The sequence below is a fragment of the Drosophila kikkawai genome, unplaced genomic scaffold, assembly GCF_030179895.1.
Source record: "Drosophila kikkawai strain 14028-0561.14 unplaced genomic scaffold, DkikHiC1v2 scaffold_264, whole genome shotgun sequence".
NCBI lineage: Eukaryota > Metazoa > Arthropoda > Insecta > Diptera > Drosophilidae > Drosophila > Drosophila kikkawai.
The window spans coordinates 30,962-41,619 of record NW_027222607.1 but is presented as its reverse complement, the minus strand read 5'-3'; the positions used below and the strand labels follow the sequence as shown (position 1 = coordinate 41,619).

The window sequence follows — 10,658 nt, the reverse complement described above, 5'->3', positions numbered from 1 at the left end:
CTTCCGCCACGTCCTCGCCTCCGTTCGCTTCCAAAAAGGTGCCTCCTTGGCCACCCAAATTCTCCGCACTCCACTGGCTGCCGTCACTATCACTGGTCACTTCGAGCACCACCTCCTGGCTGGTCTCGGGTTATAAAATTGTCATCGTTGGCCGCAGAAACTCCGTCGCGTAGAAACTCCCGTTTTGGTTACGTTGAAACTTCGTCGACCGCTCGCACGTCTACACGTTTTCGTCGCCTCCGCAAAAGTAAAGTCCAGCCACGCGGCTTTGCCAAATTTCGGCCGCGCTGGTAATTTTCCATTGCTCTTGCATTTCGGTGCATTAGCTTCCCTCTCGCTCTCTCCCGTTGGCGCGTGCCAATTTTCGGGGGTTGTTTTGCGCTCGGTCGTATGCTCGCTCTCCTTTGCTCTCGTACGGCGCTAACTCCGTGGCCACTTGTTCGTGGTGAATAACTCTCTCTGCTCTCCCAGTGTAGGTGTTTTTTTTTTTTTTTTTTTTTTTTTTTTTTTTTTATTTAAAAGATATAAGTATAATACATAGGTAGTAGAGTAAGAAAGAGAAGTGTCCGCTCCCGCGGGACTGCCGCAAAGCTATACTTCACGGGGCGGCTGGCGGTCAGTTGCCGCTCTTCAGGGCTCCGCTCTTCCGGTTTCCTTCAGGTGTCTTCAGTGCGTCGGATCTGCTCCCGGCGTCTCATCTCTGGCATCACGGTGGCTGCCATTTCCGCAACCGCATCCCAATTGGAGGGCATCTCTAGCATACATCTGATTAGATTTCCTGGTGTAAGGCGACGATTCGTGGCTGCTTCCAGCGCAGCTCGTTCTGCCGAGAATAGAGGGCACGCGAAAAAGACATGCTCCGCATCCTCGATAACTGCGCTCCCGCAGTAGTCGCAGTATGGATTGGCTTCGTGCTTGAACCTGTGCAGGTAAGCCTTAAAGCATCCATGGCCAGTTATGATCTGCGTGGTGTGAAAATCCAACTGCCCAGTGCGACGCTGGATCCAGGGTACCAGGTCAGGGATGAGCCTATGGGTCCATCGGCCTGTGCTCGCGTTGTTCCATCTCGCTTGCCACCGTGCGATAGTGTCACTCCGTTGGGTTCTGCTGCCTGAGTTTCCGGTCCTTCGCTCTTCTGCCAGAAGTTCGATCGGTACGGTTCCCGATACCACTAGCGCCGCCTCTTCCGAGACCGTGCAAAAGCAACTGGAAATTCGCAGTGCACAACGTCTGTAAACAGACTTGCATTGCCGGCTGTAGCTAACGGTCTTCATGGCATCAGCCCATATAGGCGCGGCATACAGGATGGTCGAGGTCACCACTGTCGCTATCAGTCGCCTGCTGTGCTGCTTGGGGCCACGGTTGTTGGCCATCATCCTCGAAATGGCAGCGGTAGCTTTGGATGCCTTGGCCGCAGCATATTCCAGATGGGTCTTGAAGTTCAGCCTGTGGTCGATCATGACTCCCAGGTACTTGATCACCGGGGTGGACTCAATGGTAGTCGAGCCGACCCTGAAGCTCACCTTCTCTACAATTTTTCTGCTGCTTATGAGCACTGCTTCCGTTTTGTGCTCGGCCAGCAAGAGCCCGTTGTCTGCGAGCCAGGACATCAGTATGTCGATGGCGCGGCTGCATTTTGTAGAGACTTCGGTTAGGTGCTTCTCCACCGTGACCAGTGCGATGTCGTCAGCGAACCCCACTACCGCGCAGCCAGGTGGTAATGGGAGCCTGAGAACCCCGTCATACATGACGTTCCACAGGATAGGCCCAAGAACTGAGCCTTGCGGTACGCCTCCTGTGACTTGGTGCTGTTGGTGGCCGGCATCAGATTCATATAGGAGCACTCGGTCTTTGAAATAGTCGGCTATTAACTTAATCAGGTATCCAGATATGCCAGCGCGCTGCAATGCCTGCAGGACTAGGCTCCAGTTTGCCGAATTAAATGCATTTTTGACGTCGAGGGTACATACAAGGCAGTATTGCTTAGTGCCACCCTGCCATCTTTCGCCTTCGATCGCATTTGCTGCAAGCTGGGTCACTTCTCGGATCGCGTCGATTGTGCTTCTCTTCTTTCGGAACCCATGCTGGTGGCCCGAGAGTGCTCCGCGTTCCTCGATTTCTCTCTCCAGTCTGCTGCAGATGATGCGCTCAAATATCTTCCCCAATGTGTTTAGCATACAGAGGGGTCGGTATGAGGAAGGATCGTCGTTCAGTTTACCAGGCTTCGGGATAAGCACAAGTCTTTGCTGCTTCCAAATTCTCGGGAAGGTACGCTCGCCGATGCACTTGTTGTACAGCTCTGTGAATAGGCTCGTATTTGCTCTGATTACGGCGTGCAGTGCCGCGTTTGGGATGCCATCTGGTCCCGGGGCCTTGGATATTTTGCTACTGGCCACCGCGCTCATGACTTCCTCTTCGCTGATGGTGATAGCTTCGCTCGCCGTTATGCTGGGTGGCATTAGGGGCGGCTGTGCAGGGAAGAGGGTGGAGATTATCGCTCCAAGCTGCTCCTGAGCTGTTGGGGTCGGCTGTCTGTTGAGCTTACCCATGACGAGCTTGTAGGCAGATCCAAAAGGTTCCTGGTCCGCCTCGTCGCACAGCTGCTGGAAGCACTCCCGCTTGCTTGCTCTAATGGCCACCTTTAAGGCTTTTTTTCTTTCCCTGTAGCGAGCCTCAAATAGCTCCTGCATGGGCCGTCCACGGCTTCGTTGGCACCTGCGCCTCGCAGAGATGCACTCTTTCCTGGCTGTGGCTATCTCTTGGTTCCACCAGGGGACTGGTCGCCTTCCTTGTCCTCTAGTCGAGCTCTCCATTGCCGCATCGCAAGCTGTCTTGATCCTCGCAGATACCTCGTCTGCGCAAGTGTTTGCGTCGCCAGAAATGGTATTGCCATCCATGTTTTCTAGGAGTTCCTCGACATTTAGAGTGCCTACTTTGTGGGCAGGTTGCCGATTCGGAAGGCTCGGCAGGGAGTGACTCGTCTTTATCACTATCGCTGCGTGGTCGCTGTAGGTGAGGAGGTCAGTGACTTCCCAGTAGACGCTCCTAGTGAGCTCCGGGCTGGCGAAGGTTAGGTCGATAATTGATTCTCGGCCTGCCTTGCTGTATGTGCATTTGCCTCCGTCGTTGAGAAGGCAGACATCCAGGGTCGCCAGGGCATCTAGTAAGGCGGTTCCCCTCTGAGTTGTTGCCGTGCTCCCCCACGTGGTGGACCATGCGTTGAAGTCCCCGGCAATTATTACCGGGGATCGTCCCCGAGCGTCTTGGGCAATCTCCTGGATTACATCCTTGAATGCATCTATGTGCATACTTGGCGGAAGGTAGCAGCTGTATATTGTAGTCGCCTGGCACTTGGCCCTGGCGTAGCCAGGTCTCGAAGCTCTCTGCGATAGGTGTTCCGGAGGCTGTCCACAGCTCCAGATGGCAGCCCCGCCATCCGCGCTTTGCTGCCATACTCCTTCTGGTTTTGCCTTGTAGGGTTCACTCAGTATAGCGATGTCGATTCTCTGCTCAATCGCCGTCTGCGACAGTAAGTCTTGGGCTGCTCTGCAGTGGTTTAGGTTAAGCTGGAGAAACTTAACCATTCTGCATATACTTGACGGCTCTCTGGTATTCTGGGCAGGTCCTGCTTATTGTAGCGTGCTCTGCCTCCTTCGCGTGCTTGCCTCCTCGGGTGCATAGGATGCACTTGGGCTTGTTTTGGCACGTATTGTGCTTGTGGCCCATGCCACCACATTTGAAGCATGACTCCTGTGTGGCTTTAGCTGTTGCGTCGGAGGCTCGGCATCGTGCGGAGGTGTGTCCGAAGCCCATGCATTTGTAGCATCGCTTTGGCTCAGTTTTTTCTCGGATACGGCATACGACCCATCCTATCCGGATTCTGCCCTTTTCGAGCAACCTCCGCGCATGCTCGGGTCTGAGGTTGACCGTCGCTATTTGCGTTCCGCCGAACCCTTTTCTCATCCTGGGTGAGGCGTCTCGTGGTACGTCGCACTCTTCTCCGGCAAACAGGGCCATGGTGACCTCATCCGCGCTGGTCATGTCGTCTAGGTCGCGGATCTCCACTTGGACCGTCTCCTGCATAACCGCCACCTCTGCTTTACCGGAGATGGCAGTCTTTAGGGCTGCTTGCAGCTGCTGCGTGGATGGGTCCAGGTTTTTCTGCATTCTTAGGAGGAGTCCACCGTTCGCTGTCCTCCGCAATCCTTGCACATTGTCCTTGAGTCCCTGTAGAGAGGGCTCAGTTTTGACAATCTTGAGCATGTCTGCGTATGTTCCTGCGCTGCATTTGATTATAATTGCGTCGGCGCGCTGCTTCCTGGGCATTGCAGGGTGAGTTGCACGGCTCCCATTGTTATCGCCGCTCGTATCTTTGACTTCTGCTTTCTTAGGTCTGGGTTTAGCCTTGACCTGCTGCCATGCCGCATTTCGCGGTCTGTTTTCAGGCACAGCACTAGGGTTCATGGTAGCCAGCGTGGGGGTGGTCTGCTGGCTTGCACTCGTAGTGGATCCCTTGATGTGGCCGTCAGCGAGTGCGGCAACGATTTCGAGCTGCAGCTTCTTCATAGCTTGCATCGAATCGATCGTCCCCTGCGTGACGTGCCGTACTACCTTCTTGTTGTTGCTCTTAGTGTCGGTAAACTTCGCAATCATTTCGTCGAGCATTGCTCCTAGCTTCTCGACTAGCGCTGGGGCATTAGCTTCGACCTTTTGCCTCTTGTGGGCTTCGGCCTGCTTCCCGTCAGGGCCTACCGCGTCCCAGCTTCGCTTCGGGGTTGCCTGATCTTCGATTATGTCGCCAAAGCATAAAACCGGCAGATGCACTTTCGGCGGCGCTGACACCGGGTGGATATCCGGCGCGCTGGCCGGAGGCGAGTGCTGGACCTTCTGCTTGAGTCGCTGGAAGTCCCGCATCAGCTCCTGCTCAGCTCTCATTACTGCTAGTGCCTGGGTCTCGTCGTCCCGGCCTGATCGCAGCTTCTCCTCACTCATCGCACCTGCTCCTAGCGGGGTCCCTCGGTGCGCGGGGATTTCCCCCTGCGAATGCCTGATGGGAGTTATACCGCTCCTTCTCGGTCCCCAGAGCCCCTTTTGGTTGGCGCCGCCTCAGCGGGGGGGTTGGAAAATGGCGAGATCCTTGGCCTTGTGCTCTTAGCCCCACCGGAGCCAACTGCGGAATGTGGATGACAATTCCTAAGCCCTAATTTAAGCACAAATCCGAGCTTGATTTAAACCTTGGATCCAAATCAAATCAAGTCTTAAATTTAAATTTAAACTTGAATTCAAATCCAAACCCAAACCTAAGCCCAAATTCAAACCTAAACTCAAATTCAAACTTAAAATTCAAAATTCAAAACTCGAAATTCAAAGATTTAAAATTTATAATTTAAAATTCAAAATTCGAAATTTAAAACCCAAAATTCAAAATTTAAAATTCAAAATTTAAAATCCAAAATTTAAAATTTAAAACTCAAAATTTAAAATTCAAAATCCAAAATTTAAAATTTAAAATCTAAAATTCAAAATCTAAAATTCAAAATTCAAAACCTAAAATTCAAAATTTATAATTTAAAATTCAAAGCTTAAAACCTAAAATTAAAAATTCAAAATTTAAAACTTAAAATTCAAAATTCAAAATTTAAAATCTAAAATTCAAAATTTAAAGTATAAAATTTAAAGTTCAAAATCTAAATTCAAAACTCAAAATTGAAAATTCAAAATTTAAAATCTAAATTCAAATTCAAGTTCAAATTCAGATCCAAATTCAAATCCAAATCCAAATCTAAATTTAAGTTCTGGCTATGGCGGGAATTTGTCTGCTCGCGTTTCCCAATACTGCGCGGGTGCGAAAGCTCGCTGCGCATGCGCTGCACAACACTTTGATCAGCTGATCGTGTGTTGCGCCTAAAAGGGAAAAACGCGAGGGAAAAAGTGGCGTGTGGAAACTATTCCAAGCTGTGAGAGCGTTCGTGGGAAATAGAGCCGCTCGCTGGACAGGAGAGAGTCCCCCCCTTGCCCACGGGTTCCAATGGCGGTTCCAAGTGCCTAGATTCGAGGAGCCCGGATAGCCAGCCGGGGTCGATTCTGGTACGTACCTTTCCCCAGTTGTCTCACAAATAGTAATGTCACCTTTTAAGGTCTTTCGAGCTGTCTACAATATTTTTCTTTTGGAGCTCGGAAAAACACGTCTAATCACTGTGAGTAAACAAACTTGTCCCCCAGTGTAGGTGTGTGTGTGTGTGTGTGTGTGCGCGATCTAGAGATGTGAGAACGGGGAACCAAAGATAACTACTAATTCTTGACTACGCTTAAATTCTGTACAACTAGAAGATGATTATAGTGCGAAACTTGGCTGCTTAAATATACAGAGCTTATTTTACAAAAACAATAGAAAATGATGATATACAAAGCTTATGTTTACAAAGTGAGAAGTGATTAAAGTATTATACAAAATTATTTCCAAAGCTTATTTTACAAAGTGATAATAATTTGTGGGCATTTGCCGGTTTGTTTTGATTTCGCTGCTAGCTGCTGCGGCTCTCCATGAGCGTTGGCGGCAGTTGTTATTGCCGTCGGCTACTGTTGTTGTCGCTGCCGGCTCCTGACCGCCGTTGTTGTTGTTTTTGGGCGCTGCTGACGCTGTTGTTGTTCGCTGCTGACGCTGTTGTTATGGTTCGGCTGACGTTGACTCTGCTGTTGTTGTTGGCTGCGGGAGCTGTTTTTGTTGTCGGCGGCTGGCGCGGTTGCCGTTGTAGTTGGCCGCCAGTATTTGTGGGAAGTCGAACGACTCCTCACAATACATACATTATTAGCGGAGTTGTGAACTTTTTGTTTACAAATTTACAATTGAGTATGCAAATGTATTAGCCGTGTAAAAACTATTATAAATACAAATTCTGAAGTGAATACAGACATTATTAGCTGAGCTGTGAACTTTATGTTTACAAATTTACAATTGAGTATGCAAATGTATTAGCCGTGTAAAAACTAATATAAATAAAAATTCTGAAGTGGATTCAGGCATTATTAGTTGAGTTGTGAACTTTTTGTTAACAAATTTACAATTGAGTATGCAAATGTATTAGCATTGTAAGAACGAATTTAAATATAAATTCTGCCGTGGGTACATGCATTATTAGCTGAGATGTGAACTTTTTGTTTACAAATTTACAATTGAGTATGCAAATGTATTAGCCGTGTAAAAACTAATATAAATAAAAATTCTGAAGTGGATTCAGGCATTATTAGCTGAGTATGCAAATGTATTAGACGTGTAAAAACTAATATGCTGAAGAACTTTCATAGCGAACGGTCGTGTTTTTGTTTTGCGCTCCGAACTTTTGTGTTGTTTTGCATTTAAAACCACCGGGGTCCAGATTTTACTTGTTAAAATACAATATATAACATTGCCGTTTTGCTACGCGAGTGCATGTGCATGTGGCTTTCAGTGTTTAATTAATATTTATATTATTAATCACCCTTAGTTTTTGTGTTTTTGCGTTTTCTTATCCCCTCTTTGTGTTGTCCCGTTTATTTGCTCCTAGCGGCACTTAGGCGGCTCAAGCTTTCGTTTGTTTTCTCTGCTGACCCACGCTTACGCTCCCGCTCTCTTGTTTTTGTTCGGTACTGCTTATCAGCGCACAGTGGTTATAGGTTTGTGAAAATGGTCTCAAATTTTATTTGCGATATTAAAGGCTGCCAAAAAGAGGTTTTGGCAGATCAGCCCAGCCTTCACTGCTGGCTTTGCGATGCGGTCGTTCACGCTAAGTGTCTAAGCTTAACGGGCCGTATCGCTGACGCAATTTCTGCCAAAAATGGCTTGCGCTATTGTTGGCATGCCTGTCGTGAGGTGGAGAAGGATATGTTATCCTTCATGCGGCAAACCAAACGCGGATTTAGTGAACTTAGGGTCAATTTTCGTAAAACAAACGACCTGTTCACAGAGCTGGACGCTCAATTTAGCGGCATGAAGCTGTTAAGCGAGTCGCCGAAGCGAAAAAAATCTGCTGCTGGTCGGTTGCAATTGGGTGAACCCCAGCCACCAAAGATTTGGCACACTCCCTCGGCACAGCCCCCGACACCGACACCAACTCCAATGGTGTTAAGATCGGGAACGGCTAAAGATTCGGCATTCGAAGGTGCCGGGGCAGAAATGGCAGCAGCTCCGCCAGTATTAATAGTTGAGTCTGCTGCGGGGTCTCAATCTCTGACTCCGCAGACTTAAAAAAAAATCTCGGCTATCCCAAAGGGCAAAAATAGGGCTGAACCACTAGCAGAAGTCGGTAATGCTGCGTTACCAAAAACCCTCACCGCTATTTCACCATTAAAAACAATATTTGTTTCCCGGCTTGCCCCTGATCTCGCATCGGAAGATGTACTAGCTCATATACGGAGCAAAACACAAGCCAAAAGTGTGAAAGTGGAAAAATTCAATTTCTCATACCCCAGAGATATCTCATCTTTCAAGATAAGTGTCTCCCTCGATCTTTTTGACACAATTTGTTCTGGTGACTTCTGGCCCGAGCACGCTGTAGTCAAGGAGTACGAGGTAAAGATAAAGAAAAAACGGCCTTCACGGCCGGCACAAACCACAGTGACTGCGGGCGTCACGGCAGTGCCAAAAAACTAAATACCTCCCTCCTACTTTCCTATCAGAATACTAGAGGCTCACGCAGCAAGCTCTCTAAATTATATTCTGATAGCTTTTCGATTGCATCCCAGGTGATTGTGTTTACCGAAACCTGGTTAAAGCCGGAGATTCTCAGCTCCGAAGTTTTTCCGGGTAAGTACACAACTTATAGATTGGACCGTCTTTCCCAGCGAGGTGGTGGAGTTTTAATTGCCGTTGACTCCACCCTTATTTCCGAACTGGTTCAAATTGACGATCTCACAGGTATTGAATTTATCTGTGTAAAACTATCATTTCCAGGTAGTTTTATCTATATAACTTGTTCTTACGTTCCTCCATCTGCTGAAGAGCCTATTTATTGGAAACACCTTTCGGCAATTCAGGCTGTTTCCAACATGCTTACAGATAGAGACCAACTAATAACTCTAGGAGACTTCAATATACCTGGAGCTCGTTGGTCATCAGATGGTGCGTCTAATGTCCTCCAAACTGCGGCACAGCATGACCTCATAGATGGTTTGCTTGACATTTCGTTATCCCAAGTTAACCATGTCGTAAATTCCTTAAATCGCCTACTAGATCTGTGTTTCGTATCTGATCCTGTAGGTGTAAACTTAACAAGAGTCGATCCATTGACGCTTCCCGAAGACCCTTACCATCCTACTTTTGAAGTGACCATCGATTTGGGGACTGTCGTAAAGACCAAACCTGATTTGAGTTGCTCAGCAACTAAAGTTCGCTGCTTCCGTAAAGCAAATTTTCAAAGGCTAGATACCTTGATTTCCCAATTTAATTGGTCTGAACTCTACAGATGTACTGACATGGCGTCCGCCGTGGATATTTTTTACAGTGCCATGAATTCGTTCTTTGCATTGTGTGTTCCTTTAGCCTATCCGTCGGTTTCTAGTAAACCACCTTGGTTCACCAAAGAGCTGACACGCCTAAAAAACGTTAAGTCTAGGTTTTATAATCGCTATAAACGCACCGGATCTCCTACTGTTCATTCAAGGTATCTTAGTGCTCGGTCGAATTTCACCGTGCTTAACGCGCAATGTTATAAAAGTTATTTAACTCGCTGTAGGGTTCAGTTCACGCAGGACCCGAAACAGTTTTATAACTTTGTTAACACTAAGCGAAAACCCAATTTACATCCTTCATCGCTTTCGTTCAAGAACGCTACAGCAAACTCTGATCAAGCCATCGCCGATCTCTTTGCCGAGTTTTTCAAAACTACGTATTGTTGCTCGAATAGCTTAGATCAGACTTACTCTTTTGATTTGCCCAAGTCGAACCTAATTTTCAGTCCTATTTTAACCGAAAGCTCCCTTAGTTCGGATCTTCATCGTGTAAAACCAGTTTACTCACCGGGTCCCGATGGAATACCAGGCTGCGTGCTCAGGTATTGTGCCGGAGCTCTGTGCAATCCACTTCTGAAATTGTTTACCTTATCTTTAGAAACCTCAGAATTTCCCCTTATTTGGAAGGAATCATTTATCATTCCTCTCCACAAAAAAGGTAGCAAATCGGACGCCAGCAACTATAGAGGAATCTCTAAGTTGTCGGCAATTCCAAAACTTTTCGAGAATGTAATTACTCCCCACTTGCAGCATTTATGCAGATCCGTAATTTCACCATGTCAGCATGGTTTTATGAGGCGAAGATCGACCACTACAAATCTCCTGGAACTCACCTCTTTCGTTATTAGAGGTTTCCAACGTAACTTTCAAACCGACGTGATTTACACAGACTTCAGTAAAGCTTTTGACTCGGTTAATCACTCTCTTCTTGTAAGGAAGCTTGACTTAATCGGGTTTCCTGTCGATCTTCTTAAATGGATTTTGAGCTATTTGAGTAATAGAACTCAAAAGGTTCTGTTTAAAAATGCTCTATCCAAATTCCTCAGAGTCACTTCTGGCGTCCCACAGGGTAGCCACCTCGGCCCGCTGCTATTTACATTGTTTATCAATGACCTCCCGCTGGTTTTAACGAATTCTAGAGTACTTATGTACGCTGATGACGTTAAGCTATG

The 10,658-nt window shown here is 47.5% G+C and overlaps 1 protein-coding gene across 1 annotated transcript; it reads right to left on the bottom strand.

The window, feature by feature from the left end:
• Positions 1–656: 656 nt before the first annotated feature.
• On the bottom strand, positions 657–4,992 carry LOC138929517 (uncharacterized). The gene is made up of 6 exons (XM_070288950.1): positions 3,596–4,992; positions 1,971–3,546; positions 1,704–1,849; positions 1,266–1,629; positions 1,014–1,135; positions 657–921 (listed from the first exon to the last, which is right to left on the bottom strand). The coding sequence occupies exons 1-6, from the start codon at positions 4,990–4,992 to the stop codon at positions 657–659; spliced, it is 3,870 nt and encodes a 1,289-aa protein (XP_070145051.1).
• Between the last annotated feature and the right edge of the window lie 5,666 nt (positions 4,993–10,658).

What these genes read in the sequence shown, in the direction of transcription:
- LOC138929517 (XM_070288950.1), bottom strand. Translation starts at nt 4,992, where the DNA reads ATGAGTGAGGAGAAGCTGCGATCAGGCCGGGACGACGAGACCCAGGCA. An exon ending in GCACTAAGCAATACTGCCTT is followed by an intron (nt 1,850 to 1,970) that starts GTATGTACCCTC and finishes ACTATTTCAAAG; the next exon opens with ACCGAGTGCTCCTATATGAA. An exon ending in GGGCTGATGCCATGAAGACC is followed by an intron (nt 1,136 to 1,265) that starts GTTAGCTACAGC and finishes AACTTCTGGCAG; the next exon opens with AAGAGCGAAGGACCGGAAAC.